The sequence below is a fragment of the Sus scrofa genome, chromosome X (genome assembly GCF_054392235.1).
Source record: "Sus scrofa isolate SSC_HxYL_T2T_F1_AM1 chromosome X, Sscrofa_HxYL_maternal_Yorkshire_Landrace_v2.0, whole genome shotgun sequence".
NCBI classification, from domain to species: Eukaryota; Metazoa; Chordata; class Mammalia; order Artiodactyla; family Suidae; genus Sus; species Sus scrofa.
The window spans coordinates 30599642-30626618 of record NC_139401.1 but is presented as its reverse complement, the minus strand read 5'-3'; the positions used below and the strand labels follow the sequence as shown (position 1 = coordinate 30626618).

The window sequence follows — 26977 nt, the reverse complement described above, 5'->3', positions numbered from 1 at the left end:
AGTTCTCAGGTGAGGGGTTGAACCCATGCCTCAGCAGCTACCCAAGCCACTGCAGGACAATACTGGATCTTTAACCCACTGCATCACAGGGGAACTCCCTGCCTCTTAATTATTTTCCCTGAAGAGAGAGAGCCAAGAAAATAAATATTCTAACCTCACTCTCCACCTGCCCTTCCATCTGCTGCCAGTATCTCCCACTGGCTGAACCCACCCAGAAGCCAAAGGGCAGAGGAGCCCATGGATGCAGTCCATATAGGTAAGCCTCCCAGGGCTCAGAGTAAGATGAAGAAGGATAGAGAAAAGTCCTGGTGAGACAAATGGAGAATATCCAGCACAGTGACTAAAACTGAAAGGTTACAACGTTAGAGAAAATTTATATTTAACTGAACCAGTATAAGTCACCAACTTACACACACTGATACATACAATGGGCATGTTTAAATTTAGAGGACCCTCCTTTGCACCAAATAGCAATTCTTTTTCCCCCAAGTCAGAACAGTGAAGAAGTGGAGACTAGAGGCATTTTCTCCTCTTCAGACTATAATGGATGTGGGTATTGGGCATGTCTCACTAGTACCCAACCAAACAGGACTCACCACACAACTTTCTTACAGCTTTTGTACTAAAATGATGCCCTTTAGTGGAGCCGACCAGAATGCATTAAACTTCCTTATCTCTGATCACCTAAAAAGGTGTGGCCCATGGCCCAGTCCTGAACATTCCACACCCTCAGTACCTATGAGTCCCAACACCCCTTTCAGGAGTATGACTGATCAGAGAACACAAAAATGCTGATGAAGGGATCCTTTCTCCTGGGTTCAAAAGCTCATGATTCTACCTCATTCCAGGGTTAATTTTACCCAGATTGTACACCTCAGCATGTCAGATTCCCATGTGAGTCAGTCAACCCTCCACTCCTCAAATCCCTGTTGACTACTTTCCATGCCTATAAGCTCTCCCCAGTCCCCTGATTCTTAGCTGCTCCTGATTCTCTACAGGTCTTTAGTGGCCACATCCACCTCCCTGCCCTCCCTAGCATGCACTGGGCCAGCCTCGGCCCACAATGGTACACTGTTCTGCTAATGAGGTCCCTCCTGTGACTTATTCTCTAAATGCCTCCTTCCTCCACTGGCTTGCACTTGTTCTCTGCTCTACCAGGTTCCCTCCAACTCCTTCTCCTCAGAGATGCTATCTTTTTGGCCCACATCTCAGTCAGTAATTCTATGCCTTTATACCCCAAATACTTTTCTGGAATCATATGCCTGGTGAGCAGCCCACAAAAGTGCTTACTTACTAAGCCAACTCCTGTGAGCTTTGACTGTGTTCTTAGCGGGGTAGGGATGAGAATGAGAAATGTTAAAGGGTAATATTTTTAAAAAATAAAGTAAGATCATGGCTCTAGTGTAAATATAAAATAAATACATGTCAAATATTTTATTTAACTCATTAATTAACGAGGAAGCCAGTAAGACATTACAAATGATTCAAAGGTGAACTCAAAGAGCCATATATATAGGCGGGCAATAAGTAATGTTGAGATGAATATACAAGTAGGTGCAAAATTAGTCCAAAATAAGCTGCATTCCACCAGACACAATTCATCTGCATTTCTGAGGGCAAGAATAATTTGCATTATTATTAGTTTTCTACAATTTAGAGTTATAAAATAGCTCAAAATCAATAAAAGGGGGAGATAAACATGAAGGGTGCGCTAAAAAAGGACATCCAGTAAACTTCTTTGCAAATTTTAAAGTCTTGCACAATTTTTCCTGATAAGAGGATGGCCTCTTTCCTCTTCCATAGGAATTCGCATCTAATATAACTATCAAAAGCACTGTCTGTGATGTTCCAACATGCATTTCTGCTTATGGAGACCAACATATGCGTCCTTAAATCTCAAATTCAATATGTGCTATAAAATGAATGCTTGTGTCACCCACCCAAAATTTGTATGCTGAAATCCCAACCCCTCAGTGTGATGGTATTAGGGGATGGGGCCTTTGGAAAGTTATCATATCATGATAGTGGTACCCTAATAAACGGAGTGAGTACCCTTATAAAAAAAACTCTGGAGAGCTTCCTTACACCTTTGGCCACCTGGGGACACAGCAAGAAGACAACCATCTGCAATGCAGGAAAGAGCTATCATCAGAACCCAACCATGTTGGCATCCTGACCTTGGACTTTCAGCCTCTAGAACTCTAAGAAATAAATTTCTATTGTTTAAAGGCCACTCAGTCTATGGTACTTTGCCACAGCGGCATGAATAGACTGAGACAACAAAGCATGGCAGCCTCCTCCCTTTTGGAACATTTCCACATTGTTATTAAGGGTCTAGTGTTCCCTGGTGGCTCAGCTGGTTAAGGATCTGGGGCCCAGGAACTTCTGCATGCTGTGGGTATGGCCAAAAAAGAGTCTGGTCTGGCATTATCTGAAATCTGATTTAGAAATTCAAATTTTTGAAAGGCGGATCAAGATGGCAGAGGAGGAAGACATCATGCTCACCTTCTCCCACAAACACATCAAAAAAACATATCTACATGTAAAATGACTTGCACAGAACATCTACTGAATGCTGGCAGAAGAACATAAAATGGCAACAAACTCTTGACATAACTGGGTAGAACAAAAGAAAAAAAAAAGAGATAAAAGGAATCAGGATGGGACTAGCATTTCAGAGAGGAAGCTGTGAAAGAGAAAAGGAACCCACATCCTGGGAAGTCACCTAACTGACAGGGGGATCAGCCAAGGTGGAGGGATCTCAAAGTCGCCAAGAAAAGCACAGCAGCTGGAATGAGGAGGGCAAAGCAGAGTAAGAGTCGCACAGATCATTTGCACCACAGTCCCAGACACCACAGCCTGAGATGCTCAGGCGGGGGCTGGCAGCTGAGACTTAGGCTCCAGAGGTCAGTCCCAGGGAGAGGACTAGGACTAACGGGCTAAGGAGCGCTGTGCCACGGGCAGGGGAGCAGTATCCTACAGGCTGGGGAGTGGAACGCCACGGCAGAGGGAACCCAGGAGAAGGTCTGGGCCCGCAGGAGAAGCAAGGTGCCACTGTTGGGGAGGGAGAGAGGAGGAGGGCCAGACTTCCACAGGAATCTCCCTGCACACACACTGGGGCTCTCAGAGGGTGGGGTGCCTCTGGTGCAGGCCATGGGTGGTGAGAAGCCACTTGCTCAGGCTATGGGAGACTGGGCACTTCTTGTGCATGCTACAGGTGGCCAGGCACCTCTTGCGTGGGATAAGGGCAGTGGGGCGTTAAGTGCAATGTGGTGCCTCTTGCATGAACTACAGGCAGCAGGGATGGACTGTGGCAGTCGTTTCTGAAGCCAGAGGGAGGTGTGGCCTGCCACCACTGGGGGCCTGTGAGCGGGCTTCATCTGCACCCAATCAGGGGTTGGCAAAAAAAAAAAAAAAAAAAAAAAAAAAAAGGGCACCGCGACCAAGCACCAGATGTTATTGCTCTCATCCTGCCCCCGGCCCTGGGGAGCACACCCCTGCCCCTGCACCTGCCACTGCCAAACACTCTGGGCAGCATCCAGACACGATCACTGTCCCTTCCCAAGACCCTACAACTAGGAGCAGCTGGTGCAGCACCTCCTGCGTGGGCTAAGAGGGATGGGGTTCTTCTTGAGTAGTCTGCAGGTGGTGGGGGAAAACCACCACAGTTATCTCTGACTCCAGAGGTGGGTGTGGCCCACCACCCTGGGGATCCCTGAAAAAGAACCACTTGCAGTCCCAACCACCTCAAAGGGCAGTACAGAGGAGGACACTGCAGTGGAACACCATCTGCTGTTGCTCTCGCTCACCTGGGCGCACACCTGCCCTGCTGCTGCCACTGCCAAAGCTCTGGGCAGTGCCCAGATGCTTGATCACTGTCCCTTCCCAGGAACCTATAAATAGGAGCAACTGGGGCAGCACCTCCTGTGCGGGAAAAGCAGGAAAAGGTGCTTCTTGCAGGGTCTGCAGGTGGTGGAGGCAAACCACCACAGTTATCACTGACTCCAGAGGTGGGTGTGACCCACCCCACCAGAGGTCCATGAACAGGCACCACTAGTGGCTTCAATCACCTCAAGGGAACCACAGAGGGGGGTATGGTGACCAAACACAACCTGTTGTTCTCACACCCCTGGGAGCACTGCTGCTGCCAAGGCTGAATGCTCCAGGCAGTGCCCACATGCTTGATCTCTGTTACTTCCCAGGATCCTGCAACTAGGAGTGGCCTGTGCAGCACCTCCTGTGTAGGCTAAGTGAGACAGGGTGCTTCGTGCATGCTCTGCAGGTGGCAGAGGCAAACCACCACAGTTATCACTGCCTCCAGAGGTGGGCATGGCCCACTACCACTAGGGGTCCCTGCACAGGTACCACTTGCGACTCCAGTCACCTCAAAGGAGGGCACTGCAACTGAACACTACCTGTTGTTGCTCTTACTCCCTTGGGAACTAACACACCCTGCTGTTGTCATTGCCAAATGCTCTGGGCACATCATAAATATGCCTAAGGCTCATTACCACTTCCCAGGGCCTTGCAACTAGGAGTAGCCTGTGCCACCTTCCTGCAGGTCCTTGCTGCTGCTGAGAGCCCAGCAACCAGGCACTGACTACTAGCCATGCCCTTTGCCTCCTTCTCTCTGGAAACACACTCAGCATCCTGGGGATAACAGCCTGCTCACACCAAAGAAAGAGACAGCAAATGTTCAAACTCCCACACAAAAATAAATAGTAATCCCCCAAAAAAATACAAATGGGTGCTCCTGCATAGAAGTAGCCTTCTAAGACTACAGTTTGGCTTCTCTAAACTCATAGAAAAAGAAAAACATAAGCAAGATGAAGAAGCTCAGAAACCATTCCCAGTTAAAGAAACAGGAGAATTCAAATGAAGCAGCAAACAATGAAACAGACCTCTGCAGTCTGACAGACACTGAGTTCAAAAGGGAGATAGTGAAAATAATGAAGGAATTAAAGCTGAATATTAAGGAGTTAAGAGCAGATATGAACAGTAATGCAGATTCCTTTAGAAAAGAACTAGAAAATATAAGGAGGAACATAGAAAAATCAGAAAATTCATTTGCACAAACTCAAACTGAGCTAAAGGAATCGAAGAGCAGAAGGAATAATGCAGAGGAACGGATCAGTGACTTGGAAGATAGAATAATGGAAATCACCCAATCAGGACAGCAGATAGAAAACCAAATGAAAAAACATGAAAGCAATATAAGAGACTTATGGGATCATATAAAGCAGGCGAATCTACACATAATAGGAATTCCAGAAGGAGAGGAAAAAGGGGATTGAAAATATATTTGAAGAAATTATATCTGAAAATATTGCAAATCTAAAGGAAACTGATACGAAGGGCACAATGAATGTCTTTTGCTGAACAGATACTGACTCAAAGACTTTGAAAAACTTATGGTTTCCAGTTGAGATAGGTTGCAGGTGGGGGAATGCACTAAGGGTTTGGAATGGAAATGCCATAAAATCTGGTTGTGATGATTGTTGTACAACTATATATGTAGTAAACTTCATTAAGTTTAAAAAAAAGATACAGGAAGCACAGAGGGCCTCCAACAAGTTGAACCCAAAAAGAATCACACCAAGACATATCATAATGAAAATGGCAAAAGTTAAAGATAGAGAATTCTAAAGGTAGCAAGAGGAAAACAAAGATTTAATATAAGGGAACACCAAAAGGTTATCAGCTGATTTCTCTACAGAACACTACAGGCCAGAAGGGAGTGGCGAGATGTATTTAAAGTGCAGGAAGGAAAAAACGTGCAGTCTAGAATACTCTATCCAGCAAGAATCTCAATTAAAATAGAAAGGGAAATAAAGAATTTCTCCAACAAGCAAAAGCTAAAAGAGTACAGCAATACTAAACCCATTCTAAAAGAAATACTGAAAGAGCTTCTCTAAATTAAAAAAAAAAAGAAAAGAAAAGAAAAGAAATGAGAAGAAATAGGATGGAGGAAACCACAACTGGAAAGTGATCACTTAAATAGGCCAGTATACAGATCTAAAAGAGTGAAAAAAAAAAAAACTACCCTAAAAGCAATGATAAACACAAGGAACAGCAAAAAGACAAACATGAAGATGCTAAAAAAAAAAAGGCTTCAAATCATATAATGTTGGGAAGGAAAGTAAAAATACACATTCTTTTTTTTAATAATGTGTCTGAGCCTATACATGACTGTCAGGGTAAAGCAAGCGGATATAGGAATGGGTTAACGTGCTTAAAAAACAGGGAAACCACAAAACAAAACTGAACATTACATTCACAAAAACTACAAAGAAAAGTACTCAAGCATAAAATAAATGGAAACTATCCAACCCAAAAAAGAAGAAAAGAGAAACTTAGGATCAACTGGAAAACAAGTTTTAAAATGGCAATAAATATGTATCTATCAATAATTACCTTAAATGTCAATGGACTAAATGCTCCAATTAAGACACAGAGTGGCAGATTGGATAAAAAAGCAAAAACCTTCAATCTGCTGCCTACAAGAAACTCACTTCAGAGCAAAGAACACATACAGATTGAAAGTGAGGGAATGGGAAAAGATATTTCATGCCAATGGACAAGACAGGAAAGCAGGAGTTGCAATACTCATATCAGACTAAATAGACTTTAAAATGAAGGCCATATGAAAGACAAAGAAGGATACTATTTAATGGTTAAAGGATCCATTCAAGAAGAGGATATTACAATCGTCAATATATATGCCCCTTATCTAGGAGCACCCAGATACCTCCAACAAATACTAACAGACATAAAAGGAGAAATTCATGGGAATACAATAACATTAGGAGACTTTAACACCCCACTCACAACAATGGACAGATATTCTAGACAGAAAATCAATAAGGCAACAGAGATCCTATGGACACGATAGAAAAATGAGACTTAATTGACATTTCGGGACATTACATCCAAAAAAATCAGAATATACATTCTTCTCAAATGCGCATGGAACATTCTCAAGGATCAGTCACATACTGGGGCACAAAGCTAACCTCAACAAATTTAAGAGTGCAGAAATTGTTTCAAGTATCTTCTCCGACCACAATGGCATGAAAGTAGAAATCAACCACAGGAAAAGAAATGAGAAAAAACTTACTACATGGAGACTAAACAACATGCTACTAAAAAACCAACGGGTCAATGAGGAAATCAAGAAGGAAATTAAAAAATACCTCGAGACAAATGATAATGACACAACCACTGAAAATCTATGGGATGCCACAAAAGTGGCGCCAAGAGGGAAATTCATAGCAATACAGGGCTTCCTCTAAAAAGGAGAAAAATCTCAAATTGATAACTTAACCCAACACCTAAATGAATTAGAAAAAGAACAACAACAACAACAAAAAAAAAAAACCCTAAAGTCAGCAGAAGGAAGGAAATCATAAAGATTAGAGAGGAAATCAATAAAATAGAGATTCAAAAAAAAAAAAAAAAGAAAGAAAGAAATCAGTAACACCAAGAGCTGGTTCTTTGAAAAGCTAAACAAAATTGACAAACCTCTGGCCAGACTCACCCACAAGAGGAGAGAAAAAACCCAAATAAACAAAATAAGAAATGAAAAAGGAGAAGTCATAACGGATACTACAGAAATACAAAAAACCATGAGAGAATACTATGAACAATTATAAGCCAACAAATTTGACAACCTGGAAGAAATGGACAACTTCCTAGAGACCTACAGCCTGTCAAAACTGAATCAAGAAGAAATAGACCAACTGAACAGACCGATCATGAGAAATGAAATTGAATATGTCCTAAAAACACTCCCTACAAGTCAAAGTCCAGGACCAGATGGCTTCACAGGTGAATTCTACCAAACATACAAAGAGGAACTTATACCCATCCTTCTTAAACTTTTTCAAAAGGTCGAAGAAGAAGGAACACTCCCAAAGACATTCCACGATGCCACCATCACCCTAATTCCAAAACCAGACAAAGATACCACCAGAAAAGAAAACTATAGGCCAATATCTTTGATGAATGTAGACGCAAAAATTATCAGCAAAATTTTAGCCAACCAAATCCAACAACATATAAAAAAGATCATACACCACGACCAGGTGGGATTCATCCCAGGTACACAAGGATGGTTCAACATGTGCAAATCAATCAATGTCATACAATCAAAAGAAAAGTCAAAAACCACATGATCATCTCAATAGATGCAGAAAAAGCATTTGACAAAGTCCAACATCCATTCATGATCAAAACTCTTACCAAAGCAGGCATAGAGGGAACATACCTTAACATAATCAAAGACATTTATGACAAACCCACAGCAAATATAATCCTCAATGGAGAAAAGCTGAAAGCCTTCCCACTAAAATCTGGAACAAGACAAGGATGCCCACTCTCATCACTGTTATTCAACACAGTATTGGAAGTCCTAGCCACAGCAATCAGACAAACAAAATAAAAGGCATCCAAATAGGAAGAGAAGAGGTAAAACTGTCAGTGTATGCAGATGACATGATAGCATATATAGAAAACCCTAAGGACTCAACCCAAAAACTACTTGAACTGAACAACAAATTCAGCAAAGTAGCAGGATATAAGATTAACATTCAGAAGTCAGTCGCATTTCTGTATACTCACAATGAAATATTAGAAAAGGAATGCAAAAATACGATACCTTTTAAAATCTCACCCCAAAAAATCAAATACCTAGGAATAAACCTGACCAAGGAGGTGAATAACTTACATTGTGAGAACTATAAAACATTAATCAAGGAAATTAAAGATGATTCAAAGAAACGGAAAGACAGTCCAGGTTCCTAGGTGGGAAAATTTAATATTGTAAAAATGGCCATACTACCCAAAGCAATCTACAGATTCAATGCAATCCCTATCAAATTACCCAGGACATTTTTCACAGAACTACAACAAACAATCCAAACATTTATATGGAACCACAAAAGACCCAGAATTGCCAAAGCAATTCTGAGGAATAAAAACCAAGCAGGAGGCATAACTCTCCCAGACTCCAGGCAATATTACAAAGCCACCATCACCAAGACAGTGTGGTACTGGTACCAAAACAGACATACAGACCATGGAACAGAATAGAGAACCCGGAAATAAACCCAGACACCTACAGTCAATTAATCTTTGACAAGGGAGGCAAGAACATAAAGTGGGAAAAAGACAGTCTTTTCATCAAATGGTGCTTGGAAAACTGGACGGCCACATGTAAATCAATGAAACCAGAACACACCCTCACACCATGCACAAAAATAAACTCAAAACAGCTGAAAGACTTAAATGTAAGACAAGACACCATCAAACTCATAGAAGAGAACATAGGCAAAACATTCTCTGACGTCATCCTTACAAATGTTTTCACAGGTCATTCTCCCTAGGCAACAGAAATAAAAGCAAAATAACCAATGGGACAAGCTTTTGCACAGCAAAGGAAACCATAAAAAAAAGGCAACTTACAGAATGGGAGACAATATTTTCAAATGATGCAATTGACAAGGGCTTCATCTCTAAAATATACAAACAACTTATACAACTCAACAGCAAAAAAGCCAATAACCCAATTGAAAAATGGGCAAAAACCTGCATAGACATTTATCCAAAGAAGATATACAGATGGCCAACAAGCACATGAAAAATATGCTCAACATCACTGATTATTAGAGAAGTGAAAATCAAAACTACCATGAGATACCACCTCACACCAGTCAGAATGGCCGTCATTAATATGTCCACAAATAACAAATATTGGAGAGGGTGTGGAGCAAAGGGAACCCTCCTGCACTGTTGGTGGGAATGTAAGCTGGTACCACCACCACAGACAACACTATGGAGGTACCTTAGAAATGTGTACATAGAACTACCATATGACCCAGCAATCCCACTCTTGCGCATATATCTGGACAAAACTTTCCTTGAAAAAGACACATGCTCCTGCATGTTCATTGCAGCACTATTCACAATAGCCAAGATGTGGAAACAATCTAAATGTCCATAGACAGATGAATGGATTAAGAAACTGTGTTATATATACACAATGGAATACTACTCAGCCATAAAAAAGAACAAAATCACGCCATTTGTAGCAACATGGATGGAACTAAAGACTCTCATCCTGAGTGAAGTAAGTCAGAAAGAGAAAGACAAATACCATAAGATACCACTTTATATCTGGAATCTAATATATGGCACAAAGGAACCTTTCCACAGAAAAGAAAATCATGGACATGGAGAACAGACTTGTGGTTGGTTGCCAAGGGGGAGGGAATGGGATGGATTGGAAATTTGGGGTTAATAGATGCAAACTATTGTCTTTGGAATGGATAAGCAATGAGATCCTGCTATATAGCACTGGGAACTGTATCTAGTCACTTATGATGGAGCATGATAATGTAAGAAAAAAGAATGTATACATGTATGTGTGACTGGATCACCTTGTTGTACAGCAGAAAATTGACAGAACACTGTAAACCAGCTATGATGGAAAAAATAAAAATCATTATAAAATTAAAAAAAAAGAAAGAAAATCAGATTTGGGGGAATTCCTGTTATGGCTCAGTGGTAATGAACCTGACAAGGATCCATGAAGATGCGGGTTTGATCCCTGGCCTCACTCATTGGGTTAAGGATCCGGCATTGCTGTGAGCTGTGATGTAGGTTGCAGACATGCCTTGGATCCTGCGTTGCTATGGTGTACACCGGTGGCTGTAGTTCTGATTACACCCCTAGCCTGGGAACTTCCATATGCCACAGATACAGCCCTAAAAGGCAAAAGAAAAAAAATTTAGATTTTAACCCTAGTCTAAATCAGAACCTATATTTTTAAAAAGCTTCCAGACCTAAATAAATTGAAAGATATGCCATCTTTATGAATCAGAAGACTTAATATTAACAATGCAATACTCCCCCAAATTATCTAGATTCAATGCAATCTCTATCAATATCCCAGCTGGATTTTGTGGGGGAAATTGGCAAGCTTATCCTAAAATTCATATGGAAGTACAAGAGACCCAAAATAGCACAGAGTTACCCTGGCGTTCAGGCCTCACCCAGGCTCCTATGGAGGCTAGAAACTGGTGCCCTGCCCCTCTTCGCCCCACCCCCACCCCATCACCCTCTTCCTGTAACAGATCCTCCCTTGCCCATCCCCCACCTAACGGACACCGTTTCTGGTCCATCCCAGAGCCGGCACTCAGCCACCTGCTGCCAGGTCCAGATCCCAACGGCTCAGGCCCTCCTCATCTCCCACCCTGGGAACGCTCCGAGGCGGCCACAGTCTACACTCCAGCTGCTACCCACCCCGCAGTCCCGCTTCCTCACGTCTTCTCCTTGGCCTTGGCACCCACGCCGGCCACCATGCTGCCCACACCGCCCTCGCAGGTGCGCCAGAACTACGACCCAGAGTGCGAGGCCGCCATCAACAGCCTTGTCACCCTAGAGCTCCACGCTTCCTACGTGTACCTGGCCATGGCCTTCAACTTCGATCGCGAGGATATGGCCTTGAAGCACCTGGCCCGCTTCTTCCTGCACCGCTCCCAGGAGCACACCAGCCGCGCCCAGGAGCTGATGAGCCTGCAGAACTGGCGCGGGGGCCGCCTCTGCTTCCACGACATCAGGAAACCCGACCGCCACCACTGGGAGAGCGGCCTCAAGGCCATGCAGTGCGCCTTGCACCTGGAAAAGGGCGTGAACCAGAGTGTGCTAGATCTGCACCAGCTGGCCACCAACAAGAGCGATGCCCAACTCTGTCACTTCCTGGAGAATCACTACCTGGACCAGCAGGTCGAATTCATCAAAGAGCTGGGGGACCATGTCACCACGCTGCGCAGGATGGGAGCCCCAGAAGACATCACTGCCGAGTACCTCTTTGACAAGCTCACCCTGGGCGACAGCAACAAGAAGAAGTGACCCTGGAATGCCTTCTCCAGAGCCAGAAAGTGACTGCTCAAGGTCACCATGCCCACAAGCACAGCTCAGTATTGCCCTTGCAGAGAATGTTCACTAAAAAAAAAAGTTCACCTAAGTTTTTTTCTTCTTGTTTTGTCATTTCTTCCAATAAAGGTACTGACTGCTAAATAAAGATTTCTGGTTAATTCGTGTGTGCAAGACCCTCACCTAGACTGGTATCCAGCAGTCTCTCCACCCGGTCATGCCCCATCCACATGCACCTCAGAATCTGCACAGATGGAGGGAGGAGGTATTCCATGGGACCCCAGAAAACACAAAATCAACCGTCCTTTATAAACAGTGTGTGTGAGGGCGGTGAGGGTGAGCTGAGGGGGGTGGTCTGGGGCCTATGGGTGGGTCAGTGATGTTTGTAGGTACCAATGTACAGTAAAAATATTATAAAAAAGTCTAGAATTCACCACAGTAAATTGCCTCTGGGGAAGAAATGCAGGGAATGGGCAGGGATGAAAAGAAAGGGGAACTTCAGCATTATCTGACATATTTTAGTTCAATACATTATGCAAATGGTAGTGTTTATTGATTCTCAGTAGCAAGCTGGAGGCCCTGGAAGTCAGCATGGCAGAGTCTGTCATTGACAAGCTCACCCTGGGCTGCAGTGATAATGGGGAATCAGCACTGGGCTATCTTCCCTATAGCCAAGGGGTCCAAACTAAAATAGTAATAATGGTACTTTGCAAGTCCAAGTCTTCTTATTTGCATTACTGTCTTTTATTTTTACAAGAACCTAGGAAGTAAGAAGGATAGTTATGACCATGTCTTCATCAGTGAGAAAAAAGGAAGCCACACAAGTAAGAAGTTATGGAATGTGGACATGAACATAGATCTTCTGGTGCCATGGTTTTTATCTGTTATCCCACAGGTATACCAATGGGTTAAGAAAGATTGTGTGCCCATCCACACCAAACCAAGAGTTTTCATGCTGTATGGCACAGGGAACTATATATCTAATTACTTGCAGGAGGATAATGTGAGAAAAAGAATGTGTGTATGTGTGTGTATATATATATGTATATATATAAAACTGGGTTACTTTGCTGTACAGCAGAAATTGACAGAACATTGTAAATCAATCACAATAAATAATTTTTTAAAAAAAGAAAGACTGTGTGGGTAGACTGGGAATTCAGCCAGATAACCAGTCGTCCTGGAAAGGAGGGAAATCCCCGACATTTTTAAAGACTGATCACTGCAGTCTCTGCTCTAATTATAGGTGTGCCTTCCAGCCCAGGGTGGGGAGGGCTGCTTAACCTCAGCGCAAATCCTTCTCAAATGAAAGAAGCCTTCATAATTGGGCACAGAATGCATACAACGTAGCAGAGCACCTCCCAGGAAGGCAGTCAACACCTGTACACCTGGATCCCTCTGTTCAGGCTCTCTCCCCCACACAGGCAGCAACACTGCTACCTGAGTTGGCCCTGAATACCTGGGAAGACCTCAGGACTGGAAATCCCCAAAGACTATCTTTCGCTGTGAGTGGCTTGTCTTATGCACAGAGGGGAGGGGGGTCTGCAAAACACACATGTTCTGCCTGCAAATTCAACTCATTCAGGACAGAGAAACTGTTTTTGCTATGCACGGGGCACTGTAATCTACGTACCAAACCACTGCCAGTCATGGGCTCTTCACTGGGATTGTGAAGCCGACCCAAGGCCCCCTTTTTATGCCATCTTTCCCTTTTGTGTGACGCAGAGAAATGCCCAGGATGAGGTAGCAAAGTCTACTTAGACCTACATCTTCTCATTTTACCTGAAAAAGAAGAAGTTCCTCACCTGCAAGACTCAAAAATACTTGTGATTATTACACCCCAGTGCCTAGTACAAGCTACTACTTGTAGTGTCACATTTCACAGCTTTTCTTTAAGAATCCCTGGCAGGGAAGTTTAGATACCACAGTAGCTCAATTACTTCTCTCCTTGTTCTTCTGCAGAATGAAAGTGAATGTTGTAAAGCCCTCTTTCCTAGTTCAGTTTTGGGGTCCACAAATAGCCTTTTGATGGAAGTAAGTAAGAAACCTTAAGACTACTAAAGTTTGCCTTATTGCATTTTGCAATGTCTTGACTTTGTCCATTGCTGTGAATCTGCTTATTTTCCCACCTGGGCTGGCCACATACCTCTCAAAAAGGGGTGAGCAAACTTCTTGTGGATGTGTCACCTTACTGCATACTGTCACAGCCTTTCCAAATCCTTGAAAACCTCACTTTCTTTTCTTTTTTCTTTTTTTCTTTTTCTTTTTTTAGGGCCAGCATCTGTGGCATATGGAAGTTCCTAGGCTAGGGGTTGAATCAGCTGTAGCCACCAGCCTAGGCCACAGCCACAGCCACACCAGATCCAAGCCATGTCTGTGACCTATACCACAGCTCAGGGCAATGCTGGGTTCTTAACCCACTAAGCGAGGCCAGGGATCGAACCTGTGTCCTCATGGATAATAGTCAGGTTTGTTAACCACTGAGCCACGACAGGAACTCTGAAAACCTCACTTTTAAGACACAGGAGTGAGCTGTAACTTGGTCTTCCAGGCCTGGAAAATGCCGCCCTGAGACGCACAGCTGGATGATTGCCAGGCATTGGCCTTGTTCAGCTGCTTGGGGGAATGATGTCTGAAATAGTGGCTGTTGCTATGGGTACCAGTGTCTCAGGCAATGATAATATCAGGACAGACTGAGGGAAAATGATAATAAAATTGATAACTTCATCTCAGGCTCAAACACGGATTCAAATGAACTGTGTTGAATAATTTACCTCTGGGGGGAAAAAATCCTCACTCTATCACAAAAGGAAATTTCTTAATAGATGGTTGTCACTGACAAGTTGTACTTCATTTTCCAGAAAAGGGAAATGTATTTTTTTCCCTCAGAAATGTGTGACAAGCAGTACAAAGCATCCATTAATTTCTCCTGAATATTCTCTACTCTTGAAATTTGTTCATTTCTGATTTTTAAATTCTCCTTTAATTTTTTTTCATTTGCCAGCAATTCCAGTTTCTTTTCACAAGCCCAAGAGACATACCTAATCAAGTATTCAGTAGAGGAAGACATTATAACTAACCTTAGAAATGATACTATGCTTCAGATTTTTAAATAAAATATTTTATTACAAAAAAAAATTTTGCCACCCTGAGTTCAGCTCCAGAGGGATATTGATGGAAAATTTGCTTCAGGAAACCTGAAGTGAAGGGTGGAATGAGGGAAATTAGCAAAGTTTAGAACACTAAAAAGTAATTTATGGCTTGATTCATTTACTCAAGGAGGAAATAAGAGTGGAATAAGTTGCAGTGAGAAAGCAAGGTAGTAATGACTAACATAATAATCATGTAACAGTCTGGTTTGGTTTGGTTATGAATAACAAATCAGAAAAGCGGCTTTTTAAAAAATGGTTTTCATGATATCACTTATGTGTGGACTCTAATAAAAATGATACAAAAGAACTTATTTATGAAACAGAAACAAACTCACATATTTTAAAGTCAGACTTATGGCTACCAAAGGGGAAACTGTGGCAGGAGAGGGTTAAATTGGGAGGATAGGATTAAGACATACACACTACCATATAAAACAGAAAACTACCAAGGACCTACTGTATAGAACTGGAAGGTCTACTCAATGTTCTGTAAAATCCTACAGTAGAAATTGACAGAACACTGTAAATCAACTATAATGGAAAAAATAAAAATCATATAAAAATGTTCTATAAAATTCTATATGGGAAAAAGAATGGATATATATATATATATGTGTGTGTGTGTGTGTGTGTGTGTGTGTGTGTGTATGTGTGTGTAACTTTGCTTTATACCTTTTGCTTTATACTTTGCTATACATCTGAAAGCAATATAGCATTGTAAAGCAACTATACTCCAATAAAACTATTTTTAAAAAGGTTATCTCTCTCATATGTAAAACAAGTATGGAAGAAAACAATTCAGGTTGCTAAGGAAGTTTCTTCCATCTCATTTCACTCATTCCAAGTGGTGCATTTGCGTGCGTGCGTAAGAGTGATGCAATGACAAAATATATAAGTAAAAGAGATCTTTTAATAAGTATATACTTTAAAAATCTTAGAAAAATCCAAAGTATAAGAAAAGGTTGTAATGAATTTAATTGCTAGCATTTTCTTTCTTAGGGTACATAAAATAATGGTGTCCCTTAAAACTGACGTGTTTGATTTGATAAAATATTTTATTATTCCATTGTACAGGGCTTCCAGTTTTGAGATTATCTTATTTTCCAATATGGCTACTAGAGCGCCAATTACTTACATCAGCATACCAAGAAGAAAAAAGGGTAGATATGGATATAGATGTAGATACCAGTATAGATATGGATATATAATATATATAGGAGTGGAGGAATATTGGGACCTTTGCGAGGAGGAGGGAAAAGATTATAAATCTGGGTGCCATGCATGGAGGGTTGATCTTTGAATGAAGGGGTGGTGGCTTACTGTGATTTCTGATTCAGGGGAGCATCATCATGGGAACGTTTATTTTCCTTCAAAATCAGAGGACCCAAAAGCCAAAAGAAAGCCCAGCCAGATTCACCTGCAGATGCATTTGTTTCAACCAATAATGTTTTAAATAATTTTTACATTTTGGAATAAGTTAAGAGTCGCAGACATGTTGCTAAGATAGTATAGAGAGTTTCTGGGAAACTTCACCCATTTTCCTCTGTTAACATTTTACATAACCATGGTACATGTGTTAAAAATAAGAAATTAAAACAAGCACATTGCAAATAACTAAACTCCACAGTACATTCAGCCTTCAGTTTTTCAAGCCCTTTTTTCTGTTCTGGGTTCCAATCCAAGATACCACATTGCGTTTAATGTCATATCCCCTTGGCCTCCTCTGTCTCAGTCTTTCCTTGTTTTTCATGACCTTGAGAGTTTTGAAGAGTACTGGTCAAGTAATTTTGTAGAATGTTTATCAGTTTGTATTCATCTGAGGTTTTCTCCTGATTAGACTGGATTCTGAGTGTGGGGGAAGAATACCACAGAGCTGAAATGCTCTTCTCATCACATCATATCATGATGTACATACTATCCACATGACTTATCACTGGTGTTGTTTACCTTGATCTCTTGGTTGAGGTGGGGTCTGCCAGCTTTCTCCCCTGCAAAGTTATAATTTTTCCCTTCCATTCTCTACTCTTTAGAAGCCAGCCACTAAGTCCAGTTCACCCTCAAGGTGAGGGTTGAGAAACTAGTACTATGTGCTGGATGGGAAGAATCTCTCCCCACAATATTTGAAATTCTTCTGAAAGAAGAACTTGTAACTTCCCTGCCATGTATTTACTCATTCAGTCATTTATTTTTATCAGTATGGATTAATGGATATTTACTTAGTACTTTGGGTTATAATCTAACACTACAGTATTTATTTAGTTACTCAGATTGTTCCAGATCTGACTACTGGGAACTCTTTCAGCTGGCTCTTGTGTCCCTTTGACATACTCCCATCACTGTGCGGGGTCGGAGGGGGGGCACTTCCTTACTTTTTGGCACTACAAAGATGCTCCAAGCTCATGACGTATTTTCTCTGCCCCAGCCCTAGAATCAGCCACTTGCCCAAGGAGCCCTAGTGCCTTTTAATGGATACATGGTATTTAGAAACTAAGACCTTGGCAAACTAGTGGGTTTTTAACTGGAAGAGTTCTCATAAAATTCTGTAATTCTGGATTCTCTTAAAAATATTCACTGTCTAGCACACTGGGCTCTGTCCCATGGGACTTTCATACAGAGCTGAGTTTTAGCTGCCATCTTAAAGCAATTACATTCTCTAATTCACCACTGAAGCAATGTAACTTAGGGATGCAAATGTGCCTCTTTATTCATTTAAATTACCTGCCAGGACCTGCTGATACTCACTTTTGTGTTGCTAAACCTAGACTCTGTTTCAGGCACCATGGAGAGTGCAGGAGTCAGTAACTTAGGATGGATCTTCTGCCCCAGAAAAAGGAATGATTCCTTTCCCTTAGGATGATATATCTCTGGGCCTCTGATGGTATTTGGGAGATGAAACTTGGGCCCTTGGGTTGTCTGTTTCCTTATTGCTTAGAAGTCTTTTAGCTCAGCTTATAGCTTAATCTACAGGTGTCTCTGCCAGGTTCTTGTCTCCCTGTTGGCCAAAGCACTCAACTTATCACTCTATGTTATGATGAGAAATTACCTTGATGTGTGTGCAAACTTCAACTACATCACCATGTAGGATATATGAAATGTCACAGACAAAAAGGCTCACAGATCAAACTAAGATGCCCTGCACCACACTGTTTACTGAATGATTTAGAACAGTGAGAATCAAAGAAAGAGGGAGAGAGAGTAAGAACTCTAGCTGAGTGGAAGCACGATGCGGTCAGAATCGTGTCATGCAATGTCACAAGTCCATTCTCTCTCTGTTGCTTTAGTTTTCCCCACTTCATCTGGTTGTGAAGACCAGTGATAAAGTATGTAGAGTGGAATATACCCCAGTTCTGTCAGAGATACCAAGGGGCAAGTACTCCTAGTGTACAAGGCAGAGGATAGGTGGGACCAAAATTGTGTGTTACCAATGAGTGGTTGGTCTAAAGACGTGACAATTGTCATGAATACTTGGTCCTTCTGTCCCTTTCTAATCAGAAGACATATATTCTGCCTACTTTATCCATGTCTAATATGTCTCAGAAGAATTTTCTCAGTTTTGTCTATACTCATTTGTTTTTCTTCTCTATTCCAGGATTTTTTTTTTTTTTTTGGCTGTGCCCAATGCATGCAAAATTTCCCTGGGCCAGCGATTAAACCTGTGCCACAGCAGTGACCCAAGCCGCTGCAGTGACAACACCAGATCCTTAACCCACTGTGCCGCGACTGAGAACTCCCAGAATATATTTTTTTATTTGTTTTTTTTTTTGTTTTTGTTTTTTTGTTTTGTTTTGTTTTGCTTTTTAGGTCTGAACCTGCAGCATATGGAGGTTCTCAGGCTAGGAATAAAATCAGAGTTGCAGCTGCCAGCCACAGCCAAAGCAACACCACACCTGAACCACATCTATGACCTACACCACAGCTCATGGCAACGCCAGATCCTTAACTCACTGAGCGAGGCCAGGGATCAAATCCACATCCTCATGGATGCTAGTTGGGTTTGTAACCCACTGAGCCACAACAGGAACTCCTTCCCAAAATATTCTTCAACAGCAAACAAACGTTTCCCTATACAAGCATCTTCTAACCTGTTCTTCAGAGATGAAGTGACCCAGACAGGTGTCATGAAAGTTTTTCAAGGTATTATTAGGTTCATTCCCATCATGGCTCTGTTGACCTTTTTTGCCCACCTTGATTATCATTCAGAAACCTGCTCAGGAGCATAACTAGCTCACAATAAAGGGAGTCATGACCCCATTTTAAGGACCTTGATTCCTTAGCCCCTAATACTTTGAAAAAATTATTCTCTTTAGCAATCTGGAAAGAAAAAAGTTCTTCCTAAAAAGGGCATCCCTGCCTAGTTGCCCTACCTTTCTACTGATCTGATATCTGGAGTGGACTAGGTCCATGAGGCTCTTTAGGCAAGAAGTGTAGGGGCAAGAAGTTGATTTCATAAGCTAAGAATAAATGGAAAGTAACTCTATGAATATATAGGGTGCAGACATAGATACAGATGCAGGGAGTTCAGGAAGTCACTAGAATTTCACTGAATAGCTATTTACAAGACCAAAAAAAAAAAAAAAAAGAAGAAGAAGAAGGCAGCATGGGATATAGTTCTGAATAATCAATATTAAGCAGTCATTAAAATTATGTTTTCTCAGGCAAGCTCAGTCTTGCCCATTAGGAGAGAAGATCAAGCAGTGGCTTAAGACCAATAAATCCAGAGGCCAGTGAAGAACAAGAAAATTCATCCAAGCTCTCAGATACGGGTATAACCAGAAAGGTGTCTTTCTGTTCCTAGGGTGAAGACACACTATGGGCTTTACAATCAAGCAGCTGAGCTATTTTCTCTCACAATTTGTTCTGGAAGGATCTTTTCCTCAGAAACAGAACTTGCTCTAATCAGAGAGAAGCTTCGTCATCCTAAGCATCCCAAGATGGACCTACTAAGGAAAGGTGAAAAATAAGACTAAAGGCCTGATGTGTTTGGGATCTGTCCCCGGTCAGGAGAGTCCTTTGGCAAGCCTCCTTGGTTAGGTACAATCCAAGATACAGCAGTCCTTTGATGCAGAATTCCCCCTAGCATGGGGGACTCAGTGAGGGCAGGACTGGTTAGGGCTCCTGTGGACTCCATTAACAAGAGTCAAGGCCCTTGGGAGAGGGCTTCTAAGGCACTGAACTAACTGGATTCCAGATATCTTCTTATGTTTTCAGGGACACCCACACTAGGGGTTCACTGTTACTCATCAATCTACATCTTATTGAAAATAATGGGAGATCCCATTGTGGCTCATCAGGCTAAGAATCCGACTAGTATACACAAGTATGAGGGTTTGATCCCTGGCCTCGCTCAGTGAGTTAAGGATCCAGTGTTGACACAAGCTGCGGTGTAGGTCACAGATGGAGCTTGGATCTGGTGTTGCTGTGGCTATGGCATAGGTTGGCAGCTGCAGTTCCAATTCCAACCCCTAGCCTGGGAACTTCCATATGCTGTGGGTCCAGCCATAAAAAGCCAAAAAAAAAAAAAAAGAGAGAGAGAGAGAGAGAAATAAATGATGTCACAAGAAAGGGGCTTATGGAAGGAGATGAGAGGGTGCTTGCCCCTCAACAAGTCCAGAAAATCCACTTAACCTAACTGACCTGTTCATGGCAGCAAAAGGAAAGTAGCCCTTTGCTACTTGGGAAAAAAAGAAAACACCCAACTTATTTGAGGTAGTACGAAGAAAAGTGGATACCTGAGGGTGCCAGAAAGACGGAGAACCCAATAATCATCATAATCATTATGGTCCACTCATAAAGGTGCTAAACTGGCAGAAATGCATGCTCTGTCTACGAGGACTTCACATTGAAAGAAGTAACTTTAATGCCATAAAAATAAAAGTTTTCTTTTTTTTTCTTTCTACTCATTCTTCAAGGATGTGAATGCGTATGGAAAACAGGGTAAAGAAGTGAAGGGAAGAATATCCCACTGATTGAAAGGCCATTATCTACATCATTCCCTGGAAGACGGTTAGCTTGAAGGTGAACCTTGCGAGATGAGGACGAGCTGGCCCGAGAGACGTGAAGGTGAAAACCACAGGACATAGACTTCCAAGCCAGGGCTGTGGGCACTGGGGACAAAGGTCAGAGAGAGAGAGCTCCTCTGCTGTGAAGAGAAGAAGTGTAACTCAAGGTGAGATGATAAAGGAGCAAATATGGAGGGCAGCCTGAGGCCAGGCATACACTTTTCATGTTCAAGTAAAAGGGCATTTGAAGGAAACAGGAGATTTGGATCCAGGCTGTGGGAGCGGGGTGATAAATCCCCTCTTGGACAAACCCTGGGTTAGTAAAGGCGCCCAGTGCCAGCTGTCTGGTGTGAATAATAAGATATGAAATTAATGATCCTGTGTTTGAAAAGGCAGTGAGAGCATGCTCTCTAATCAGGCAAGTGGCATGAAAAAGTTCTCTATAAGGTCTTGCTGTCCTTTTGCTTTTTAAACCAGGGTTTGACTATTGTTTCAATTTGCTGCTTCAGAAAAGTAACAAGTCCAGATGTCAAGAATGTCAGAAGTGCCAGAACATCAAAGCCCTGGGCGGTGCCAGCACAAGTGTTTTAGAGCAACATCAAAGAAACGCAGGGCTTATACACTTCCGCCCAGAGAAAGAACATCAGACTCAGCTCTGGCATTTTTTGCCTCTCTTAAAAAAAAAAAAAGAAAAAACTGTTCAACATTTCTGTCAGATATTTGGAAGAAAGAAGTTTATCAGGAAGCCCTGAGGCTGAAAAGATGCCAGTGTACCTCATTCAGTCAATCATTCCCAGGGAACACCTGTGTGTCAAGACGGACTCAAGCTGCAATGGCAAGGTTATGCGGTATGGCATTTACCCATCGGCTAGTCTACTAACAAAACATGACCACCCTCCACCCTCCCCAGATCTCCACATTTCTATAAGCAGATGTGAAGTGGGGTCCCCTGGAAATCCTCAACTCTAAACCTGACAGCGTCCCCATCATTGTCTGCCTTGCCTCCACCAGCTCTAAAGTCAAATTGCCTTTTCTCTCTCCTCATGTTCATTACTGCAAGAACCACCCCCACCCTCAACCCCTGCCCGAGTTTCCCAGGGCACACCCTCAGCCTTCACACTCTAATCCTCAAAGGGTTGCACAGTTCCCATTCCTGTCCCCTTCTCTCACCCCAACCCAACTTTTGAAATCCTTCCCTTGTGCTATCTGGAACTCATGAATGGTTATCAGCATCATTTCCCATGTTCTCAACCTCTCTCTTGAACATTCTCTTCACCTTCTTGCTCTAATCGCAACCTGGGATTTCCCTAAGGACACTGCTACCAGTATAGCCCTCTCAAGTCAAGGTCATGTTTAAACATCACACACATACTACCGGACATGACAGTAAAGCAGACATCCTCCTTCCTTGCTGACACTTCCAGACCATCCTTCCTCTGGTCCCTGTTCCCTTAATTTCCCCAGTTTAGGAAGTTCCCTTGTGGTAAAGTGAGTTAAGGACCTGGCATTGCCACTCTGGTGGCACAGGTCACAGCTTCAATGCAGGTGTGACCGCTGGCCTGGGAACGCTCACATGCTATGGGTATGGCCAAAAAAAATTGCCCAGTTTAGAATTTAATGTCATCACATTATGCCCTCCGGCCCCCTTCCTTGTTATAGTCATTTAGGGGCCTCCACCCCACATTGTTGGGATACTTTAGCTCCAGGCTGCTGGCAATCTTCTCCAGTGTTAGCCCTGTTCTAATGCCTGGCCATTTACATACCCACAGAGATGATCCTTCCACAACCTGGCCTCTGACTTTCTTGTTTCTTCTCCACCCTGGATCTTGTCCTCCAATCTTTTCAGCCACTCTGTTGCTATAATCACATTACAGACCTTGTCATCCAAGAAAACAGTCCCCTTTCCATAATCTCTAATTCACATCTAAGACACCCTGATCACCACCTTTTTTTTATTAATCAAGAAATTTATTACATTTATGTTTGTACAATGATCATCACAATCCAATTTTATAGGATTGACAGCCCATGCACCCACTCCCCAAACTGTCACTTTGGAAACCATAATTTTTTCAAAATCTGTGAGTCAGTATGTATTCTACAAAGTTCACTCTGTCCTTTTTTCAGATTCAACATGTCAGTGAAAACATTTGATACTGGTGTCTCATTGTATGGCTGACTTCACTCAGCATGATAATTTCTAGGTCCATCCATGTTGCTAATAACATCAGTATTTCATTCCTTTTAATGGAGGAGTAATATTCCATTGCATATGTGTACCACCTCTTCTTTAACCACGCCTCTGTCAATGGACATTTAGATTGTTTCCATGTCTTGGCTACTGCAAATACTGCTGCAATGAACATCAGGGTAAACGTGTCTTTGCGAGTCATGGTTTTCTCTGGATAGATGCCCAGGAATGGGATTGCTGGATCAAATGGTAGTTCTGTTTTTAGTTTTCTGAGGAATCTCCACACTGTTTTCCACAGTGGCTGCACCAATGTACAATCCCACCAACAGTGTACTAGTGTTCCTTTTTCTCCACACCCTCTCCAGCACTTATTGTTTGTAGACTTTGTGAGGATGGCCATTCTGGCTGGTGTAAGGTGGTACCTCCTAGTAGTTTTACATCTTTTTTTTTTTTTGTCTTTTTTTTTGTTGTTGTTGTTGCTATTTCTTGGGCCGCTCCCGCGGCATATGGAGGTTCCCAGGCTAGGGGTTGAATCGGAGCTGTAGCCACCGGCCTACGCCAGAGGCACAGCAACGCAGGATACGAGCCGCGTCTGCAACCTACACCACAGCTCACGGCAACGCCAGATCGTTAACCCACTGAGCAAGGGCAGGGACCGAACCCGCAACCTCATGGTTCCTAGTCGGATTCGTTAACCACTGCGCCACGACGGGAAATCCACCTCCTAGTAGTTTTGATTTGCATTTCTCTAATAATGAGTGATGTTGAACATCTTTTCATGTGATTTTTGGACATTTGTATGTCTTCTTTGGAGAATTGTTTAAATCTTCTGCCCATTTTTTGATGGGGATGATTGTTTTTTGGTATTGAGTGGTAGGAAGTATTTATAAATTTTGGCGATTAATCCTTTGTCAGTCAATTCATTTGCAAACATTTTTTCCCATTCTGCAGGTTTTCTTTTCATCTCGTTTAGGGTTTACTTCGCTGTGCAGAAACTTTTAAGTTTGATTGGGTCCCATTTGTTTATTATTTCTTTTACTGTCATTACTCTAAGAGGTGGATCTGAGAAGATGTTGCTGTCGTTTATGTCAGAGAGTGTTTGGCCTATGTTTTCCTCTAAGAGTTTTATAGTGTCTGGTCTTATATCTAGGTATTTAATTCATTTGGAATTTATTTTTGGGTATGGTGTTAGGGAGTGTTCTAATTTCCTTCTTTTCCATGTGGCTGCCCAGTTTTCCTAGCACCATTTATTGAACAAGCTGTCCTTTCTCCATTGTATATTCTTGCCTCCTTTGTCATAGATGAGTTGGCTGTAGGTGCGTGGGTTTAACTCTGGGCTTTCTATCCTTCTCCACGGATCTATATTTCTGCCTTTGTGCCAGTACCATACAGTTTTGATGACTGTTGCTTTGTAGTATAGTCTGAATTCAGGGAGCCTGATTCCTCCAGCTCCATTTTTCTCGTTCAGGATATCTTTGGCTACTCTGGGTCTTTTGTGCTTCCAAACAAACTTTAAAATATTTTGTTCGACTTCTGTGAAAAATGTCCTTGGTAATTTGATAGGGATTGCATTGAATCTGTAGATTGCCTTGGGTAGTATAGTCATTTTGATAATATTGACTCTTCCAATCCACGAGCATGGTATGTCTTTCCACCTATTTGTGTCATCTTTGATTTCTTTCATCAGTGTCTTACAGTTTTCAGAGTACAGGTCTTTTGTCTCTTTAGGTAGGTTAACTCCCAGGTATTTTTATTCTCTTGGATGCGATGGTAAATGGGATTGCTTCCCTAATTTCTCTTTCTGACCTCTCACTGTCAGTATATAGAAATGCTGTTGATTTCTGTGTATTAATTTTGTATCCTGCGACTTTTCTGAATTCAAGGATGAGCTCTAATGGTTTTCTGGTAGAGTCTTTAGGATTCTCTGGGTGTAGTATCATGTCATCTGCAAGTCGTGATAGTTTTACTTCTTCCTTTCCAATTTGGATTCCTTTTATTTCTTTTACTGCTCTGATTGCTGTGGCTAGGACTTCCAGAACTATGTTGAAGAGTAGTGGCGAGAGCAGACATCCTTGTCTTGTTCCTGATCTCAGTGGGAATTCTTTCAGCTTTTCACCATTGAGAAAGATGTTCGCTGTGGGTTTGTCCTATATGGCCTTTATCATGTTGAGGTAGGTTCCCGTTATGCCCACTTTCTGAAGGGTTTTTCTCAGAAATGGGTGTTGGATTTTGTCAAAGGCCTTTTCTGTGTCTATTGAGAGGATCACATGGTTTTTATTCTTCAGTTTGTTAATGTGGTGTATCACACTGATGGATTTGTGGGTATTGAAGGACCCTTGCATGCCTGGGATAAATCCCACTTGATCATGGTGTACAATCCTTTTAATGTATTGTTGGATGCGGTTTGCTAGGATTTTGTTGGGGATGTTTGCATCGATGTTCATCAGTGAAATTGGCCTGTAGTTTTCTTTTGTTGTGGTATCTTTGTCTGGTTTTGGCATCAGGGTGATGGTGGCCTCATCAAATGAGTTTGGGAGTGTCCCCTTCCTCTGCAGTTTTTGAGAGAGTATCAGAAGGATACGGGTTAGCTCTTCTCTAAATGTCAGTTAGAATTCGCCTGTGAAGCCATCTGGTCCTGGACTTTTGTTTGTTGGAAGTTTTTTTTTTTTTTTTTTTTTTTTTTTTTTTTGTCTTTTTGCTATTTCTTGGGCCGCTCCCACGGCATATGGAGGTTCCCAGGCTAGGGGTTGAATTGGAGCTGTAGCCACCGGCCTATGCCAGAGCCACAGCAACGCGGGATCCGAGCCATGTCTGTGACCTGCACCACAGCTCACGGCAATGCCGGATCGTTAACCCACTGAGCAAGCGCATGGACCGAACCCGCAACCTCATGGTTCCTAGTCGGATTCGTTAACCACTGTGCCACGATGGGAACTCCCATCTTGGAAGTTTTTAAATCACAGTTGCAATTTCAGTTCTTGTGATTGGTCTGTTCATCTTTTCTATTTCATTTTGGTTTAGTCTTGGGAGATTGTGCTTTTCTAAGAATTTGTCCATCTCTTCTAGGTTTTCCGTTTTATTGGCATCTAGTTGCATACAGTAGTTTCTTATGATCCTTTGTATTTCTGTGATGTCTGTTGTTACTTCTCCTTTTTCATTTCCGGTTTATTGATTTCAGTCCTCTCTCTTTTTTTCTTGATGAGTCCGGCTAAGGGTTTATCAATTTTGTTGATCTTTTCAAAGAACCAGCTTTTCGTTTCATTGATCTTTTCTGTGGTTTTCTTCTTTTCTATTTCATTGATTTCTGCTCTGATCTTTATGATTTCTTTCCTTCTACTACCTTTAGGTCTTGTCTGTTCTTCTCTCTCGAGCTGCTTTAGATGTCAAGTTAGCTTGTTTATTTGAGCTTTTTCTTGTTTCCTGACGTGGGCTTGTATTGCCGTAAACTTTCCTCTCAGAATGGCTTTTGCTGCAGTCCATAGGTTTTGGAGTATCATATCTTTGTTGTCCTTTGCTTCTAGGTATTTTTAAACTTCCTCTTTGATTTCTTCAGTGACCCCTTGGTTGTTTAGTGGCATGTTGTTGAGTCTCCACGTGTTTGTGGTTTTTGCAGTTTTTTTCTTGTTGTTGCTTTCTAGTCGTATAGCGTTGTGGTTGGAAAAGATGCTTGATATGATTTCAATTTTGTTAAAGTTACCGAG

At 42.1% G+C, this 26977-nt stretch overlaps 1 protein-coding gene and 1 long non-coding RNA gene across 3 annotated transcripts in view; one reads left to right on the top strand and one right to left on the bottom strand.

Moving 5' to 3' along the window:
• LOC146394530 (uncharacterized) overlaps window positions 1–26977 on the bottom strand; it is a 232889-nt gene that overhangs the window by 56431 nt on the left and 149481 nt on the right. The gene's annotated exons all lie outside the window — the stretch shown is intronic.
• Window positions 11359–11910, top strand: FTHL17 (ferritin heavy chain like 17). The gene has a single exon (NM_001435416.1). The coding sequence runs from the start codon at window positions 11359–11361 to the stop codon at window positions 11908–11910; it is 552 nt and encodes a 183-aa protein (NP_001422345.1).

Coding starts and splice junctions, on each gene's coding strand:
- FTHL17 (NM_001435416.1), top strand. CDS start 11,359: ATGCTGCCCACACCGCCCTCGCAGGTGCGCCAGAACTACGACCCAGAG.